The sequence below is a fragment of the Dioscorea cayenensis genome, chromosome 25 (assembly GCF_009730915.1).
Source record: "Dioscorea cayenensis subsp. rotundata cultivar TDr96_F1 chromosome 25, TDr96_F1_v2_PseudoChromosome.rev07_lg8_w22 25.fasta, whole genome shotgun sequence".
Classification (NCBI taxonomy): domain Eukaryota; kingdom Viridiplantae; phylum Streptophyta; class Magnoliopsida; order Dioscoreales; family Dioscoreaceae; genus Dioscorea; species Dioscorea cayenensis.
Window position 1 is genome coordinate 414,188 of NC_052495.1, and position 19,074 is coordinate 433,261.

Below are 19,074 nucleotides of genomic sequence, written 5' to 3' on the forward strand. Positions count from 1 at the left end.
GAGGGGTATTTAAAAAAGTAAAGAAACTATTTAGAAAATTATACCTATGAATATATATATATATATATATATAGGAGTTTTCATTTTTGCCTTAGTTTTCAAGAAGTGGCTTTTCTCGATGTGACATTAATTTGTGTGTTATTATTTACAATGTACTTATAGTTTTACAGTTTATTTATTTTATTAAATATCATCATATTCAATACCGTAGTTAAGTAATTTCCTTCCTAGCTTAAAAACTGAAACATGCAATATGGTAATTAGTATTTTATTTATAACATATAAGGCCGACTTTTATCTTTTGGCTTTAACCTTCTTCTGTTAATAAATAACAAAAGCTAAAGTCCTTTTTCATAGTAGTAAGAAGGACTATTCAGTTCTTAAAATCACCTATAAACAATAAACGTGACTTGGTGACCAAGCCCCAAACCGCTGGCAAGTCTCTTTCCATTTTCTTCTATTTACCCTTGAGAGGAAATTCTCTCTTAGTTCAGAGTTTATTTGTATTTTGGTGTGTTGTTTATTTTTTTCACCTCGATTGTATTTACGTATTTTTCCTATTATATGGATTCTTGTGACATTTTATGTTGTTTGGTTTTTTTAATAAAATTATGATTTATTTATTTTAAAAAAAATCATGTCCACAATTAAAAAATATTAAATAAATTTTATTTTATTATAAAAATCACCGACTCTTAATTTACTATGTTATGAAAGGACAACTTTCTTCTACGGAATTATTCCACTTTCTTCTACGGATAAATTTTGGTGAGAAATATCATTATATAAAAAAACCTCAATTTATTTATTATTTTATTTATTTATCTCTTCTTTTTACCTTAAATTTTTCCTTAAATTTGGTCATTGGCGCCAAAAGGATGCATTTGATTCTCTAAAAACTAAGTTAAACATACTGAACAATCCTAAGATTGACCTTATCCCACACCATTGGAATAGAATTGCTAATGCTTTGGCTGCTCATGGCATCAATTCGGCTCATCTATCTTTATTTCACTTGGGCATGGAGAGACCATTTTGGCTTATGAAGTTGATCAATTAGTCTGGTTTTTCCTACTAGTGTCTTTGTTTATTTTCCTGTTTTTTCTTGTTTCTTTGTGTTTCCTTAGTTTTTTTTATTTTGGTTTTGTTTTCTTTAATTGTACTCAGACTTTTGTTTCCTGATTTTCTTTAATAATAATTAGCTACTCTGTAGCTCTTTTCCCAAAAACTTATTTATCATTATCTCTTTTGTTTCACAAATACGATGGAAAAATCACTTTAGCAATGGCGAAGTGTCGAGATTTTTTTCTCATCATCCGTAAAATAAGTATCATGGATGTCATTGTCTAACCTTCAGCAATGGCGAAGTGTCGAGGTTTTTTCTACTTTGATCTACATTTTGGGCAAAACGAAATTAAAGTTGTGTTTCATATTAAATAAAACATTTCGGGGAGTTTGATATATCCATGTTATACTTGTGTCCGACACTGACACAACATGGACACTCCCGGACATGGTGTTGATGTCGGTGTCGAATACTCAGGACATTTATGCGCTTTATAAATGATTTTTTTTAACATACCCATTTATATTTCCCAATTGCTTCTCAATACTATAGATTATCAAAATAATCTATAATAAATATATGAAGTATATTACATGAAAAATATATAGATTTATATTTATAATAAATATTGTATACAACTATATAATAATTTTTATAGTTGTATCCTGTAGTACTCATGTCTTTAATTTTCACCATGTTTGTGTCCGTCTTGTATCGTGTCACTTTGTTCGTGTCTGTGCTTCTTGGCCTTTCATCTCATCAAATAATCGGGGAATAAACTTGTTTTGTTTTCTATTTGAACCACTTGCATCTCAACTGTGTTGTATTTTATTCAAACAAACAGTTTTACTGATTTTTGCATGATCAAATGCAAAACAAAGTCAGCGGAATTACGGAGTAGTCTGCTTCATCATAGGTTGGCATGATTTGATGCAAAAGCTTTCACTTTGCTGTTTAGTTTTGCAATTTTTTTGGTTCAAATCTAGTGGAGTATTTGCATGCATGACTAGCAATCTAATTAGACAAAAAAGCTTTCTTCTTTTTCATATTAAACAAAAGTTCTAGTTTTGATGTTTTAAATGGAAAAATTCATAATTTTCAATTATTATTTGTTATTATATATCATAGTGTTTCTGACTTCCAAGTGTATAAAAATCCTAGAAAGAGTGTGCCACTGCATTGCAAGAAGCATGGATATTTCTAAAGCTCAGAGCTTGCCAAGAAGCAGAAGCTTGAGCATGAGAGCTCCTTCAAGAGATGCGAGTGATTTAATCCGTGATTCATTCACTTTGTCAAGAGATTTGGTGGAGGAGATGCTCAGAGATGTTGATGGTTCTGTGATTGCACAAGCAGGAGATAGTGGTAGTAGAGTAGCTGATGATTTGGCTGCTGAAATAAATGAGCAATTGGATTTGTTTTCTTTGAATAATGTTGAGGCAAATGGGAAAGTAGCTGCTTCTCCACTTCCCACTGATGCTATCTTGCATTTAGGTGAGAAGAATCAGATTGAAATTAAGAGGAGTTCATCTCTCAAGGTGAAGAAAGAAAAGCTGACACACTCTCTTTGATTGTGTGCTTTTGTTGAATGAATATCTGCAATTTGTTATGCCACTTTTAATTAATGTTTTGTCTGCAGGAAAAGAAAGATAAGCTTCCGGGGGGATTGGATCACCTTTCTTATTTGATTCACTTGGCTGTGTTTGGAATTTTGGGGGTAAACTCTTGAACTCCTTTAAGGACTGTTGGGATTCTGAAATTTTGTATTTAATGTCTTCTAAATAAACTATAAACCTTGAGAGAATTTTTTTTTTTAAAAAAAATTGCAAGTATATATGGAAGTATGTCCATTGACATCTATTAGATGTTGTGCCACTTGATTTTCATGGCACAAACTCAAACTCATTATATATATGAGACTTTTGAATATGTATTTGTTCTAAGATGTTCATAACCATCTTTATTGATCATAAGCAGCTGTTCACAAGATACCTATTGCAGAAGCTTCTTGGTCCTGGCCTTGTTAAGCTCACAGGGGAAATTTCAGCACTGTACCCTGATCCCCTGCCTGTTATTGCATGCCTCATTGTATGTTTTACATATATATATATATATATGTGTGTGTGTGTTCCCTGCTTTAATCCATTTAATTTGATTTACACCATAAGATAAATTTAACATACAATTTTTATCAGTCAGGTTCCTTCTTCATGGCATGGTTTGGTGTGATATTCAGGGCTGATCTCCGTGATATATCCGATCATTTGGTGATTGGATTAACTACAGGATATCTTGGAAGCCTTTCCACCTTTAGTGGATTAATTATGAACATGCTTGATTTCTCAACAAGAGGCCATTGGGTATTCGCCATCGGTTACATAGTTCTCGGTAATTTTTTTTAATAACTACATCCACACTGTTGATTATTTTTACATTGTTTGTATTTTGATTCTTTAATTTTATATCATAGGATTGGCAGTCATGAATGAGAGCATGCGATACGGGTTAGAGACAGCAGAGGTGCTTCGCAAATGTATACTGAATTGGCACAACAAAAGCTCTCAAAAAACCAAAGTTATGCTTCAAAAACTTGAGAGTGAACACTTATAATCGACGTATTTTAGTTCTGATATCGATGATAATGATCTACATCACTTTATGGAGCTTAAGTTGTGTATTAGCGACGAGGAAGCTAGATAGCGTCGCTAGTGGAGCTGTTCTTTGGTTAGGCTGTTTGGTTGGACCACCGGGCGTGTGGATCCGATGGTACCTTGCAAGACTAAATGGCCGGGGAATTGGAAGGAAGGGAATCCTCAAATGGCTTCCAACAGGAACATTAATTGTCAATGTTCTTGCATGTTGTATCATGGCAGCACTCTCAACAATTACTAAAGAGGTTCACAGACCAAACTTGTTCTAAATTTAAATGTCTGTCTTATTATTATCGAAAATGAATCTATAATCTTGATTATTATTATTATTACTATTACTATCACAGGTGAACACAAAGAGATGTCAGATCATTGCAAGAGGAATTCAATTTGGGTTTGTAGGCTCTTTAAGTACTATTGCTGCTTTTGCTGCAGAAATTTTTGCAATGAGGCAGAAATGGACACTTTTTGAGGGCTAATGCTTACATGCTACTTACTGTCATTCCTTCTTTTGGACTTGGGACTCTGATTTACTCTTTACCAGTTTGGTTGAAACATTACAATTTGTTGAATTAATCTCCAAAAACAAATACATACATATATATATATATATATATATTCAGCTGGCTGCAGGTGTTTCTGAAGATTAATATTTTTTTCAGCTACTACTGAGATCGAAGAATGATAGCAACGGCATTTGCCGTGCCGGTCATTTCTTGATCTTCGTATTCGGATTATATTTCTATGTATACACAAACAAGTAAGCATGTAACTTGGTATGGTTGCAGTTGTGATTGAAAAGTCTCAAATTTGAATCCCTCATATTACAATTCATGTTCAAGACCCTGTGAGTCAAGTCATCGTAACTGGTGCACCTCCGTATCCGCTTATCTTTTGTTTTGTCTTGTCGACTTTATTAAAAAAAAAAAAATTTGTATGAAAAATATATACTTTGCCATTATGTAATTATCACACTGTTTTTTTTAAAATAATAATTCATACAATTAAAGTTAATATTCAGATTTTAATATTAAACTCCAATATAAAATCTTGACCCGTTTATAGGAATACTATTTCGGGTTATCGGGTTTCCACCCGAATCCGCTTCTTTGTCTCTATAAATTCAGGGCGCCAACATCTCCTCTTCGTCTTCCCTCCATTCCATCATCAATGGTTGAGGCTTACCCTGCGCCTCTCTGCTTATCGTGCGCCACTCTCATGGCGCCGGAGCCTTCTCCCCTCCTCTCACTAGCCCGTCTCCCTAATCGGTTCTTCTCCTTCTCTCGTGGTCTCGATGGTCGTGGGATTCGATCCATCCCTTCCTCTTATTCCCCCTTGTTGGCCTGGAAGAGGAGGTGGAGACGAGGTTCGGCGACGAGAAATTTTTCCTCCAATGTTTGTTGTGCTTTATCTGAAGCTCGTAAGCTTTCTATGGCTTTGAATCTTTGTCTTGTTCCTTTTGATTGAAACCCTAATGTCAATCCTTGGCCTTTAACCCTAAATGGATTGATTGAGTGAATCGGATGTTGTTCTGATCAATTGAACATATTTTTATTGGTTTGAAGGAATGAGGAAATTGTTAGGAATGGTGGAAGTATTTGATTGTTGATATATGAGATTCTGTGTGTGCATTGAGCATGGCATTGTTTCATAAATTCTTATGGATTACGTATGTACGATGATATGTTGAGAAATTCTGAATAAAGGAAGAGAAATGGAGAGAAAAAGGGAAGGGAGTAGTTCATTAGGTATAGCGAGGATGCACCAGTTGCTATCATTGGCATGTAGAGGTTGCTCATCATGTAACATGAGTTCAAAGATTTCTTTTTTTTATTTTTTTTTATTTTGCAGTATTTGTTTTCTGGTTGTTTACATTCACATATAGTTTTCATTAGCCTTGGAATTGTACAGCCGGAATTCAAGTAGGGATCCGTTTGGTTGGATTTTCCATTGTCAAACTGGTGGTTGAGCTTGTCATCCATTGGAGAGGTGTTGATGGCTGGAATATATGGGTGTAAGGGTGTACATATTTGAGGGAGTTCTATTTAACATTTGAAAAGCTTGGGATTTTTTGTTGCCCCTCAAATTTTTAATACTTAGCCTCAGCCTTATCTAGTTTTTGAATTTTTTGCTTTCATTTGACATGCATGTCAGCCATTCGCATATTGTCTTTCTCCTTTTATGTCTTTTTTTAAAAAAATTTTATCTGTTATTGTTGTTATTCTTGGTAATTTTGTGTTTCCTGCTGCTAATGTAATGTTCAAGGTCATATAGTGAGCAGTAGAAATTTGTCTTGTCATTTTTTAGTATTGTGTCTTTTGGTCTTTGAAAAGTTGCCCAATGGCAGTCTAAGCTCTTAGATATCCTTTCTTTTAGTTGAGTAGATCAGATGAAGTCCAATTTTTAGCCATCGCTTGGGTTGTGCAACAGAGAGATTAACTGAAAATTTGTGACAAGTTAAAATTAACACTTATTCAAAGGTTCATTGTGTGATTGTGCTTGTGATCTGTGATTCTAATCTCCTATTGGACTTGTGCAGCTGAAGTGATAACTGCATCCTCCTGGAATACTGCTATTCTCCAGAGCGATGCCCCGGTTCTTGTTGAGTTTTGGGCATCATGGTGCGGGCCATGCAAAATGGTCAATCGAGTGTTTGAGGAGATCGCACGGGAGTATGCTGGAAGAGTAAAATTTTATAAACTCAACACTGATGACTACCCACAAGTTGCAATTTCCAATAGTGTTGAACGAATACCAACAGTTATACTGTTCAAGAATGGAGAGAAAATACAGAGCATTACTGGTACCTTGCCCAAGTCTGTTTATGTTACAGCAATTGAGCAATCTTTAACTAACTAATGAGCAGCCAGGTGGTTTTTTTTAATCCATTAGTGCTTTTCTCATTGATTTAGGAACCCCTCTTGTGCCACCTACTGGGTTTCTGTTTTATTGAAATATGACTGTCCCGGGTGTAGTAATTCTCTGCCTGAGTGCCTGTATCTATATGTGTTGTATATTGTTGTCGTACCAAAAGCATTGGTGTATATTTGATTTTTTTCAAATTTAACAAAATTCAAGGCTGTTCACTGAGTCTATTCAGGAATGAACCTTGTTCTTCAACCATCTTGTTATTCTGCTTGTTATGTTGTTATCTTTGTATTGTTTGACAAACAACGGATTTACTTATGAATTATAGCCGGGATAAATTTGCATTTTAATCATGTATATGTTTCTATGGCTTACAGGATTAAAGAGGTGGTTTTTGTTCTTAATGACAACCTCTGTTCAATGAATTCTTGTGATGAGTTTGTGAATTTGGTCCATTAAACTTAGTAATCTTTTATGTGCTGATGATTGTGTTCATGTGCCTCTCTTTATGGGTTTCTATTAGGATAATGGGGGACTGCATATGAATCAGGATGTATGCAGAAAAGAATTCTCCTTACGTTGCTTGTCACTAATTAAATTCTTGCTCAAGGTATTATCCTACATTTGTATTTGTGTGTCAAAGCATCAAACTTTAATATGGAAAGGATGACAGCATTATTGATTGTTTTATGATCAAATCTTTAGTATTGCTTGCATATTAGCTTGTAAACAGACATGCCAACTGTTATTCAGTACTTTGAAAGGAATGAAGCAAGGCATGAGTCATGACATTTTAGCTTTTTGTCCTTTTTTTGGTATAGCTTCATGTCAAAGCCAATACCATGTCTAGTTTATTTATAACATACAGAAGAATAAATTTAAATTTAAATTTAAATTTTAGGGAAATACAAAAATCCATTTAGTCTCATATGTGGAAAACACCTATGCAACAACATATAATTTATACTAGAAAACAAAAAACAAAATAAAAAGAAAGACAAAAAAAAAAACAATAAATTACAACCTATATCATAGCTGTGATGCACAAAGACAAAACTCTTTGACACTTCAATAAAACATGAGTTCTTTCTTTTCTTTTATTATTATACCATAAGAATCTCAATGAAATAGACCCATTCCAAAAGTCATCAAAGCCAACCTGTCTCAGTAGTAGTCCATCATTCCCAGCTGTCTCCCAACTCTGAAAAACTCAGCCATCTTTCTCAAGTCTCAAGTCTCAACTATACTGACAGGAATTCTTCAATGAAACTGGAGTATTAAGCTTATTCTGATTCAAAACAAGAGAACACTGTACATTTATATAAAACTTAGGCTTCACAAGCTTCCCCAGAACATAAGCCCTGGACCTCACTTGAAAACTAAGATTCAAAGGCACTGGACTGTTGTTAGACTTGCCATTAGAACTAGTTAAACTAGCTCCACCTCCATACAATGGAATCCTATTCCCCACCACCACCACATTCAAAGTCCTCTGACTCTTCCTTGATTGATAAAACTCCTTAATCTACAAAAAATAAAAAAATCAAACAACATTAACACTTCATCATCATCATCATCAAAGAACACCAAGAGATCTATTTTTTTATTTTTTATTTTTACTTACATCACCAGTGGCCAATGTGAGTTCATAGTAGTTGAGATTCACTGGAGTTGAAGTGACATGAACACCAAAAAAAGTAGCAGTGTTTTTGAAAGTGAGCATCAAGGTTGAGTTCATGGTCACCATATCTGTGGGCACCAATGTTGCATCTGTTCCTGCTTGTATGATAAAGTTCTCAAACTTCATACTCTGCAAATACATCAAAATTTCAATTTTTATTTTTATTTTTATTTTTTATTTTTGGTTAAAATGATCAAAAATTGAAAATAATGGAGATCATCAAGGAAGCATTTTTGAAAAAGATGATACCTTGAGAGAGATCTGAGGCTTTTGAGATTTACTAGCACCCCAGAGAATCAAAGAGAAGAGGGTGAAGAGAATGAAAAATCCAAGAATAAATGCAAGAAAATAGCATTTTTTAGGGATCACTCCTTTATGATCATCCTCATCATCAAGCAACCCTTCTTCTTCAATGACGGCGCACTCCTTCCAATGCTTGCCGCCGCCTTTGCGGGAGGCGCCGGTGGTGGTGCGGGTGGTGTCATTGGGGGTGACTTTCCTGGATCCGGGTTTCAACGAGCCGGAGAAGCGGCTGGATGAGGATTCACGGGAGTGGTGGCCGACGGAGGAGTTGGAGTGAGGAGGGGAGCCGGTGGGGCTGAGGACGGGTGTGGAGTGGAATGAAGCGGTGGTTTTCTCTCCGTCGTGGGAGTCTCTGGAGGGGCTTTGGACGTAGTACACTGGACGGCGCGGTGATCTCGTCGGAGACGATGGTGCGATGCTCGTCACTTCGGAGTCCGTCTTCGCGTGCATCTTCTTCTTCTTCTTCTTCTTCTTCTTCTTCGGATGAGGATCTCTGATTCACAAGGAAATCCAAATGCAAATGAAATGCAGATGCAAATGAAATGCGAATCCAAATGCAAAGCACAGCGTTTTAAGAGCTCATCTTTCTTCTTCTTCTTCTTCGTCTTGTTGAGCACTTCACATGGGAAGCTTCCTTGTTATCAGGTACGCGTTTACTTTTTGGTTGTTTATTATTATTATTATTTAAAAAAAAATTAGAAATAAATAAATAAATAAATATTTTGTAATAAAGAAAGAGGTAAAAACATAGTTTAAATGTTAAAAATAATTTAATTTTGAAATGGGTGGGAAGTAAAAATGTCTTTATATATCAAGTTATCAACGTGATGGGTTATTAATTAGGGAGTGATTAGGAGGTTTGATTAATTAAGTAAAAGGTGTTTTATTATTTAATATTATTATATATATGTATATAGTGTGATCACGTTGGGAGTGATGGGTGAACCACGTGCAGTCAGCTTGCGGACAGTTCACGGGAAGCTGGCATTTGTTCCGGTTTCGCCCGCAGTTACTTCTCCACCGCCGCTCATCATCATCATCATCTGCCACCCATTCCCTTCTCTTGCTTTGAGATACGTGCTTTCTTTTTTCAACATTTGCCATCTATAATTATTGATTAGGATTGTTGAACTATTATATATCAGGTCTGATGGCAATGGCGTATAAGCATGCAAAAGAATGTTTTTTTTTTTCTTTAATTTTTAATTGTGGGGAAGAAATTTTTAACCCTTAAAACATAAATACCACCGACCGCCTTTTAACATATTGGTACCGAATCTTTTGTGTAATTTATTTATTTTGAAAAGAACCCATGATCAAATCCAAAAACACACTCAAAGTAAGGCTATAGATGCTTATTGAGATTTCTTCACGCCTATTCATATCTATGACACACACTCGTCATGTTTTGTAAATAAATAAATATCTCCGTATGATCCATTTACTAGAGACATATGTACATAACAATTTTATTCACATTTCTATCACAGCTAGTGAATTTGAATCCAATGGTCGCTAATCATTTATTGTTACAAACAGTATTCACCAAACAGTATCAAATAGTGCAATCAATAGGGTTATGTGTATTATTTATCATATTGTTTACATTCATAACAACTAAGTTTCCTATTTTTCTCTAATTTTTTTTTTAACAAAGGCAACAAGCACCACCCCACAATAGGGTGTCGAAGGACAAACAGGTTCGGAAGTGCACCAGTTACAATAGCTTAACTACCCCTAGAAATTTATTAACTCGGTCAGATAGGGCAATTAGATTCCTACCATGTGTAGGCCTAAAAGATATTTCAGAAATCAAACTTAATTAATAAGTCTTTTTAATTTATAGATGTTCTAGGACGTTAGCATAACCATAATGAATCGTGTGTGTGCATATATATATATATATATATATATATATATATATATATATATTAAAATATTAATTTAAAACTGCTTATTTAATCAACTCAAATTTCTATTTTAGATCAACTTTATTTGACAGTAAAGGAATGTCCTCTACTTTTAAAAATATATAAGTTTTAAATAAAATCTATTAATAATTATTTATTTTTACAAGAGTATGTTTTATTTTAGAAGATAAAAGCACGTATTCATTACATTAGTCACATAAAATAGATAATTTTTAAATCTTCACATAAATAAACCGAATATAAACTAGTATATTCTATAATTTAGATATTGCATATTGTCTGGTACATACAAGCAGTTGTAGTGATCCACATAATCCACAATTCCTAGATCTTCTTCTTCTTCTTTTTAAAAAAATATTCATAAGCCACAAATTGAACTCTCAGTATTTGATTGCAGAGGAAAATTATATACAACATTGCAAGTTTGTGTACATATATATATTTTTTTTCTAATGAAAATTTGAAAGCATTTGTGAACACTTTGCAAGTGTTTTGCTATGTCTTTCTCATTTGTAATTTTGTGCCAGAAAAACTATTTCCTTCATTTGTTTCCAAGATGTCAGCAACCACCAACCCCATTTATATCCACCCACAATGAATTGAGGAAGTTTTGGTACACACTCCACAAAAAAAGCCACCACCTTCTCCATTTCTCCCAACAAATATCCAAAAAAACCAAATTTTATACTACCTTACAAACTTCCCAGCTTTCCAGAGTTACAACAAAAAAAAACTCAATGATCCAAACAAGGTTTGTACTGGCAATATTGCTACTGCTATCCTTGCAATTGCCTCTTTTCTCATATGCTGCAAAGGTCCTTGCTTTCTCTCATATCTCTTTTAGTTTTTTCTTTCTTTTTTTTTCAGTGATTATAATGTTATCATCTTCTTCAAATATGTGCAGATTGGGCAAACATGTTTGCTTGACAAGAACTGTGACAGTGGACTGCATTGTGAGACATGCATAGCCAATGGTAACTTAAGGCCAAGGTGTACAAGAGTTCAGCCATTAGACCCCATTTCCAAGGTCCTTCTTTCTCCAACCTTTTCTTTCCATCTTTAAACAACCATGAATGAATGAATGAATGAATGAATGAATGAATGAATGCAGGGGGTTAAGGGGTTGCCATTCAATAGGTACTCATGGTTGACAACTCACAACTCTTTTGCCTTGCTTGGCCAAAAGTCACTCACTGGAATCCCAATTGTTGCCCCTACAAACCAGCAGGATTCTGTCACTGCCCAGCTCCAAGTATGGTTTCTTCTCTTCTTTCCTTCTTTGATTGAGTGTACTCAATCACTCAATCCTTATCCAAATTTTCTTCTTTTTCCTTGTATGTTTGTATGTATATGCATTTGTATGTATGCCAATGTTTGAGTTATTCTGCTTTTATGACAATGTTTGGAATGGGGATATTAAGGAGGGGTTAAGCCTCTCATGTTAACTTAAATTTTCTTGATTAAAGGGATGTTTGGAGTAAACTATTCCTCTTGGATAAGTTTATACTACCACTATGGAGAATGAGTCTGCTTTTTCATCTTGGTCTTTTACCTTTATTTGTATTTGTTTAATTTATGGGTTATGATAGTGCTTAATGGTGTGATCATGTCTATTAAGATAATTAATTAAGGATGGTGCATATGCTTTGTAGTTTAATAAACACAACATTCACACACAATTGGTTGTTTTGTCTAAGATGTTTGAAAATAGAGCTTCATTATTTATCAAGAAAAGTACTTGTTTTGACTTTTGGAACATAGACATTGATTTGAAGCAATTAACCTCTTCTTCTACTTGTTTAATTGTTAGGTTTGAAGCAACATTAGATATTAAAGCACCTCACTAAAAAAAACCAATTGTTTGATTTGTTCTTAAAGCATGAGCTAACAGGGCTGTCTTTATCTGTGTTTCCACTCAAGATTTCAGACAGTTCATACTTTGTTTTCAATCTTTATAGTTGAGTGTTCTATCAACCAAGCAAAAGTAAACTTGAGATTAGGTTTTGAACTAGTCCATCTGGAAGCTTAAGACCAATTTTTTATATAGCACATTGACCTTACATTAATTCAATGAAATCTTTCATAACTCTTACATTTCAGAGATTTTATCTTATTCTGTCAAGTAGATTATTGCAATTAACTACCTGAATTGAATTTTCACAGAATGGAGTCAGGGGTCTAATGCTGGATATGTATGACTTTGAGAATGATATATGGTTGTGCCACTCTTTTGGTGGCACTTGCTACAACTTCACAGCTTTTGTAAGCAATTGAACTTTTATCGATTCATAATTTTATCGCTTGGTTTCCATTTTACATATATTTCCCAACCATGAATTGATCAGCAACCAGCCATTAACGTGCTCAAAGAAATCAATGTCTTCATGGAAGCAAATCCTTCAGCAGTAATCACCATTTTTATCGAAGACTATGTTACTTCCCCAAAAGGTCTCACAAAAGTGTTCAATGCTTCCGGCCTCTTTAAGTACTGGTTTCCAGTGTCACGCATGCCTAAAAACGGCGGAGATTGGCCATTGCTAACCGACATGATCAGCAGTAACCAACGCCTCGTCGTCTTCACATCAAAACAAGCCAAAGAAAGTTCTGAGGGAATTGCCTACGAATGGAGATACGTTGTAGAAAACCAATGTACGGACATTTACTACTATTTATATAAACTAGATCATTTCAATTGATCAACATAATGACTATGAATGCAGACGGAGACGATGGTATGAAAGCAGGATTGTGCCCGAACCGAGCTGAATCACCGCCAATGAACACAATGTCAAGGTCCCTTGTCTTGATGAACTATTTTCCTACCACTCCGGACTTGGTAACTTCTTGCAAGGATAATTCTGCTCCTCTTGTTAACATGCTAAACACATGCCATAATTTATCTGGTAACCGATGGCCGAACTTCATCGCCGTGAACTTTTACAAGGTACCATTTATCGAATTAAGTTACTATCGTTCGAAATCACTCTGATGAATAATAATGTGCGTCATTTGATTATCTGGTGTAGAGAAGTGATGGCGGTGGAGCTCCGGAAGCTACAGACATTGCCAATGGACACTTGATTTGTGGGTGCAACAGCATCACAGATTGCAAGGTTGAGTAATACTATTTGTATAAAAGAAATTTTACTGGATTGATTGATTACTTGAATGATTAAAAGCTACCCATGTTATTATGGATTTATTACTGTGTTTAGGTTAATGCAAGCTTTGGCAGTTGCCAAGACCTCCCAAAAGCTGAACTTAGTGAGAATAGTACATCAATGGCTTCAATGATCATGTGGAACAAGTGGTTTGGGTTTTATATGGTGCTATTGGTGATGGTCTTCTCATGTTACTTGTATTAGGTTATGAAGGTGATTGTTTGGTCAATCTTACATTAAATTATTGTAGTGTTTTAAAAAAAGGTTTCCTTTTTCTTAATATGAATTTCAGTGATATGTACATGTTTATATTGTTTCCCTCTGGAAAATTGAATGGTTAAGATACTATCTTTACTGAATTTTTTTACTGTAGTACCTTGTCAAACAATCTGTTTTATATTAAATTTAACATGAAGTGTAAATTTTTACTAATAAATAATTAAGCCAAGAATTGATCATCAAGAAATGGAAGAAATGGCAACCAACTCAAGTGTTTGCAAGGCGAAAATATTATCTCAAACCATCCACCATGCAATTCCATTTCCTTAAAAAAAAAAAGAGGAACATCCAGATACATACATGCTAAAAAAGTATACTTGCTGTTCACCTCTTTCAATCAGTTACATTTATATGTAATTTCCGGCTTCAAATCTGCGAATCCGATAATAATCTTGTTAGTTCAACTTACATTAGTATGTATCTGTGCAAAAGGATGAAGGTCATGCTTCGAATGCCGATCTTATTACCCCCGTCCTTGCCTTTAGAATTGATTGATTGTGCTACTGAAGCAATCAGTGCTTTCGGGTTTTGCTTCAGAAGTTAACATTCATGGCATGATCTTCACATGATGTATCGCGTAACATTTTAACTTTCGCCGAACATCAGAGGTAACTAGACGATCCCAATAACAATCCAGACATGTCATCTGGTGTTAATAGAGTTGTGCCCCCAACAATAAATTCTATTTCCGGTCTACTGCTCTCTGACACGGCCTCCATAATTTCCACAATCTAGTAAGAATGAGAAAAACAAAACTAAATTAAGAAACCAGTAGTATTATTACTGTTAAAACAGCAAACACTTCAAGATGCCATACTGGGAAGTTCAAAAATAAAAAACCAAGAAGATGTCATGAGTACCGTAACAATAGTTTATACCTCAACACTGCTAATGCCCCCGACAACGAAAATTATGATTGCATTTTGATCGCCAAGCAATGGTTTTGCCTACAAAAGCATAATCAGCTCATATGCTAATGTGACAATGAGTAAAAACAGTATATACAGAAACCAGAGAAGGAATATGCACCTGTCCAAGGCCGAATCTACCAAACCCACTCTTTAGAAACCGGCCAACTGCTGACGAGTGGTATTGCAACCCAGGCACATCATACTTCGCCAGCAAGGTGTTTAACAGCTTATACAACAATCCTTTTCTACTGTTAGCATCACCTAAATAATTACTTTCGGATGGTATCAGCCCTTCTTTGAAAGTTGAATGTCGCTGCTTTAGACTAGATAGCTTGTGGAAGAGCTTGAAAAGATTATCTACTCTGTCACGCAACTCCAATTTAAATTGCATGTCCCCATAAGCTTGATCGTTATTTTGATCAGTATCTTCATCATCCCAACTACCCCACTGATCATCGAAATCCTCCACCACCGTAGTTGAATTTGCAGCAGCCCCGCCGCCATGTTCCTCAGACTCTGTCTTTCTTGAATTAGCTTCAAGCTCCTTCTCTAAACCATGAAGGAAGCGGAGGTTTGTGCAAGCTGGGTTTTCAAGGATGGCGTCCACCACAGCTTCTTTAAGTGAGTGTTCCTCTTCCCAAGAGAATGGGCCAATGGAACCTGATGTTGGAAAATTTTCACCAGCCAAGATGTATCCAATCATGGACAGAAGCAGTGCATCTTGAAAGGAGAGCAAGCTCTGGGATGCTCCCGTGCTATTGTTCGCATCACAAGATCTCACTGTGACACTAGTATTTATGAGATCACGAATTTGACTTGAAAGACTATGACTAGTGTCTAAAGAGTTTATGTTCAGGATCCTTTCAGCACTCAGAAACGCATCCCAGTGGGAACTATGTGGTTCGCTAAGTGCCTTTTCAGAAGCTAACGCCAGCTGGATAATCCATCTGTTCCTGATTAAAGATAACTCGTTCATGGCCAACTTCTTAACTAAACCATGGAGTTCCAAATCTTTCGCCAAACTCAAACGACCTTTTGTGTTTGGGGTGACATTTTCACGCTTCAGGGCTTCCAAAATCAACTTCTTTATAAGCATGACCCCATCTTTAGATTTTCTTACTAGTAATTCCTCCATGTAGTTACCTCCTATAGTTTCAGCTAGAAACGAACCACTCAATAAGCTTATCTCATTGTCCAAGAGATTATCTTGATCCTTCTCAGCATGCTCAACAATATCAGCACTTCCATTGACTCCATTAGAGTTCCAACCTGAACTAAAAGCTTTGATATTTTCACGCAGCTGAGGGTTACTCATTGCTGGTTCTTCACTAAATACTGTTTCAAAGGGTACTCTTAGATCAAGTGAGGGACGTTCAACTCTGGCAGCAGACTTGCTTGGAACTTGTGAGCTTCTTGAAGCTGAAATGGATGCAATCCTTTTCCTGCGTGGCAAAGAGGAAAAAACTCGATCAACAATCGAGTCCCCATGGCAGCAGGGCGTGAGAAGGTCAAGTGTGCGGTCAACAAGCAATAAACCAGCAGATTTTCTATTACGGCGGCCTACATCATACAGACTTGACATATCTGTCAACATCTTGCCTATGGTTTTGGATAAATCACCCAGTGAGAATATTTCCATCTTCAGATCCATCTATGCAATTCGTCACAAGAAAGGGAATTCAGAACTGAAGGTATCACATCAAGAATACAGAAATTTAGTGCAATAAGTAGAAGATAAGATGCATAAATAAGATGGGATCGGATGAGATGGCTTTAAGTTGTCAAAGCACTACCTTGCCAGCCATATGGTAAAGAAAATGAGCAGTCAGTGTTGCCCCAGGAGGAATGTCATCACCATCAGAAGGTAGACCACTGCAAATGGAAGGCAGACCAGGGCTAAGAGCATCTTCACTTTCATTCGACAAGCACGCCTCTGCAATTATTCCTTCCGAAGGAAAAACAAAAGATCTTGGCGAGAGCGGGCAAATAATCATTGGGAAATGACGTACAGACACAACCAATTTTGCAGAGGACAAATCGTCCACTTCCAAAGAGTTGATGGCGCCATCATCATACGCATCCCTTCTTCTGGAATATCTTTCAACATTAGGATCATCATCAGTGCTGGAATCCATTGCGGCCCAACCAACATCCTCTAAGTTTGGTGCTGCTTGATGGCCAACACCCTCTGGCTCTGAGATTTTCTCATGTTGAAGCGGGGGAAGGGGGTCACCATCTGTAGACTGTCTGATATTCTTATTTTGAAGTAACGGAGGTCCCTTTTTTTCATACCTCTTTCTGTGCTCTTCATAGTCTTGCAGAAGCAGAGATTCATACTCATGAAAAGCATCAGGACCCAAAGGAGAGTCAACATATGCAGAGTGAGCTATCTGGAGTTGTAAAGCAGAGCAGTCAGCAAGGTAATCTTTGACAAGAAAAACAAAATCACACAAGAAAATGGGCAAGTTTGAGCAGGCAAAAAATTATAGTAAATACATTTAAGAGGAAATTTCTCGATCCAGCCTTGTTGAACGGCACTAACCTTATCTATTATATCTTTTATGGCAACAGAACACGAAATATTTAATGAAGCAGTACAACAAATACATGTTAGCAGGAAAAAAGAGATCAACAGAAAATTACTTTATAGAGCAACTAAATGCCTTTGATTTGAATTTCATAGTCAACTTGTGTTGTTTGAGAAGAAAAGATGAAATTTAGCAACTTTATATCCACACTAGATGCAGGATTTTTCCCAAACAATGAAGCCAATTGGCACCAAATCTCAAAACAATCCACAAAACAACTAAAAGAGTTGGGATGCACCTCTGAGATCGATGTAAATATAGTACAATGGACAATGGTCTGATGAGTGTCCAAACAACGCAGAATATACCGATGAGCATCGCTAAGAAGGCGGGACGTCATAATTATCATCTTCTTAGCAGGGCTATCAAATGTGGAGTTCCAATCCACAACCTACAAGGATAATAGCAACAAGAATGAGACTGCATAACACCAATACTATGCTAACCAGCGCTTGCTTAGTAGAAACATCATTACTATACTCAGAATTCAAAAAATGGCAAACTGACATGAATGAATCCTTAACAGGAAGTTTACAATAAATTGTCATTCACCATGAATTAAACAGCAAGCCAAAAAATAAAAGATTTGAAAGAAAAGACATAATTTTCAGCATAAAAGAGTGATCATAAGGGCAAATGGAAGAGAAAAACCCTTACAGTATCAAGAGAAGACATGTTCTCCAAACTACAAACAGCGCGCACACCAAGTTGTAGCAAAAGAGGAAAGGCCCCGATAAACTGAAAGGCTTCCAAACAACCAGCATCGAGATACACGACAGCATCCGAAACCTCATCGGAAATCTACAATCCAAGGAAGATAAGCAGAAACAAATTAGTGAATTGGGGCCAATAGGGTTTCGATAGAGATCATAGATTCAAATAATCGAGAGAGAAAGAGAGAGAGAGAGAGATCGAGATTGAAATGGAAATCTTCAGAGAAGTGGGAAGGAGAGAAGACAAAGAAGAGCACCTGGCGGATGGAATCGAGGCAAGAACGGAGGACATCGATGGCGGAGGCCATGGGAATGGCTTGCTCACACAGAGAGAGAGAGAGAGAGAGAGAGAGAGAGAGCTTCTCCTCTGCTTGTTTCCTCTATTTTCTTCTTTGGATTCATGGAAGGGATCCGAGTCCGATCGGATTCCCTAAGCTGGTTCAGGTTGATCTGATCAGCTAACCAGCGTCGACTATATATATATTATTAAAATAGATGTATAATTTGCTCGAGATTATTTCAAGAATAATTTTATTTTTTTAACATTTAAATTTATTTATATTATTAATAATTAAAAAATATTGATTACACCTAATTATTTATGCAATAGATGTCCATATGACTTTTAAAATCCAAAATATACAATAGTTTTCATGATATGAGTTATTTAATTATATTATTTTATATATGATATTAAAAACTCCGATACGAAACCGAGGAGAATACCTAGTAATATATAAATTATCCACCAACATTCTCTCCCAATAGTTGGATTTTAAATTTTAATCTCATCGTTGGATTTGGATCCAACGGTTATCTTGGATTATTTTTAATGAATATTAAAACATAAGATACACAGTGATTTTATAAGCCGTATTAATATATTACACAATATAAAATATATCAATCAAATACTTCCAAGAGT

General features: G+C 35.7%; 4 protein-coding genes and 1 long non-coding RNA gene across 5 annotated transcripts; 3 read left to right on the plus strand and 2 right to left on the minus strand.

The window, feature by feature from the left end:
• Window positions 1-2,750: 2,750 nt before the first annotated feature.
• On the plus strand, window positions 2,751-4,303 carry LOC120253004. Its single transcript, XR_005534194.1, has 5 exons — window positions 2,751-2,780; window positions 3,041-3,151; window positions 3,259-3,451; window positions 3,534-3,959; window positions 4,062-4,303. It is a non-coding gene; the product is annotated as an uncharacterized LOC120253004 (long non-coding RNA).
• A 546-nt stretch (window positions 4,304-4,849) lies between these two features.
• LOC120252920 (thioredoxin 1-like) lies at window positions 4,850-6,834 on the plus strand. The gene is made up of 2 exons (XM_039261115.1): window positions 4,850-5,134; window positions 6,254-6,834. Exons 1-2 carry the CDS (start codon window positions 4,885-4,887, stop codon window positions 6,571-6,573), a joined length of 570 nt encoding a protein of 189 aa, XP_039117049.1. The 5' UTR covers window positions 4,850-4,884; the 3' UTR covers window positions 6,574-6,834.
• Window positions 6,835-7,525: 691 nt separating this feature from the next.
• LOC120252911 lies at window positions 7,526-9,150 on the minus strand. The gene is made up of 3 exons (XM_039261105.1): window positions 8,513-9,150; window positions 8,207-8,392; window positions 7,526-8,107 (listed from the first exon to the last, which is right to left on the minus strand). The coding sequence occupies exons 1-3, from the start codon at window positions 9,014-9,016 to the stop codon at window positions 7,820-7,822; spliced, it is 978 nt and encodes a 325-aa protein (XP_039117039.1). The 5' UTR covers window positions 9,017-9,150; the 3' UTR covers window positions 7,526-7,819.
• A 1,834-nt stretch (window positions 9,151-10,984) lies between these two features.
• Window positions 10,985-13,950, plus strand: LOC120252916 (PI-PLC X domain-containing protein At5g67130-like). The gene is made up of 8 exons (XM_039261111.1): window positions 10,985-11,312; window positions 11,402-11,524; window positions 11,609-11,749; window positions 12,661-12,759; window positions 12,843-13,146; window positions 13,218-13,441; window positions 13,524-13,610; window positions 13,713-13,950. The coding sequence occupies exons 1-8, from the start codon at window positions 10,995-10,997 to the stop codon at window positions 13,860-13,862; spliced, it is 1,446 nt and encodes a 481-aa protein (XP_039117045.1). The 5' UTR covers window positions 10,985-10,994; the 3' UTR covers window positions 13,863-13,950.
• Window positions 13,951-14,168: 218 nt separating this feature from the next.
• Window positions 14,169-18,582, minus strand: LOC120252960 (sec1 family domain-containing protein MIP3). Its single transcript, XM_039261178.1, has 7 exons — window positions 18,407-18,582; window positions 18,094-18,237; window positions 17,675-17,827; window positions 16,642-17,238; window positions 14,967-16,499; window positions 14,816-14,884; window positions 14,169-14,668 (listed from the first exon to the last, which is right to left on the minus strand). Exons 1-7 carry the CDS (start codon window positions 18,455-18,457, stop codon window positions 14,540-14,542), a joined length of 2,676 nt encoding a protein of 891 aa, XP_039117112.1. The 5' UTR covers window positions 18,458-18,582; the 3' UTR covers window positions 14,169-14,539.
• Between the last annotated feature and the right edge of the window lie 492 nt (window positions 18,583-19,074).

What these genes read in the sequence shown, in the direction of transcription:
- LOC120252920 (XM_039261115.1), top strand. Translation starts at nt 4,885, where the DNA reads ATGGTTGAGGCTTACCCTGCGCCTCTCTGCTTATCGTGCGCCACTCTC. An exon ending in TTGTGCTTTATCTGAAGCTC is followed by an intron (nt 5,135 to 6,253) that starts GTAAGCTTTCTA and finishes GGACTTGTGCAG; the next exon opens with CTGAAGTGATAACTGCATCC.
- LOC120252911 (XM_039261105.1), bottom strand. Translation starts at nt 9,016, where the DNA reads ATGCACGCGAAGACGGACTCCGAAGTGACGAGCATCGCACCATCGTCT. An exon ending in AGCCTCAGATCTCTCTCAAG is followed by an intron (nt 8,393 to 8,512) that starts GTATCATCTTTT and finishes ATGTATTTGCAG; the next exon opens with AGTATGAAGTTTGAGAACTT. An exon ending in TCACATTGGCCACTGGTGAT is followed by an intron (nt 8,108 to 8,206) that starts GTAAGTAAAAAT and finishes TATTTTTTGTAG; the next exon opens with ATTAAGGAGTTTTATCAATC.
- LOC120252916 (XM_039261111.1), top strand. Translation starts at nt 10,995, where the DNA reads ATGTCTTTCTCATTTGTAATTTTGTGCCAGAAAAACTATTTCCTTCAT. An exon ending in CTGTCACTGCCCAGCTCCAA is followed by an intron (nt 11,750 to 12,660) that starts GTATGGTTTCTT and finishes GAATTTTCACAG; the next exon opens with AATGGAGTCAGGGGTCTAAT. An exon ending in GCTACAACTTCACAGCTTTT is followed by an intron (nt 12,760 to 12,842) that starts GTAAGCAATTGA and finishes TGAATTGATCAG; the next exon opens with CAACCAGCCATTAACGTGCT.
- LOC120252960 (XM_039261178.1), bottom strand. Translation starts at nt 18,457, where the DNA reads ATGGCCTCCGCCATCGATGTCCTCCGTTCTTGCCTCGATTCCATCCGC. An exon ending in TTTACCATATGGCTGGCAAG is followed by an intron (nt 16,500 to 16,641) that starts GTAGTGCTTTGA and finishes CGAATTGCATAG; the next exon opens with ATGGATCTGAAGATGGAAAT. An exon ending in GGGGCATTAGCAGTGTTGAG is followed by an intron (nt 14,669 to 14,815) that starts GTATAAACTATT and finishes CATTCTTACTAG; the next exon opens with ATTGTGGAAATTATGGAGGC.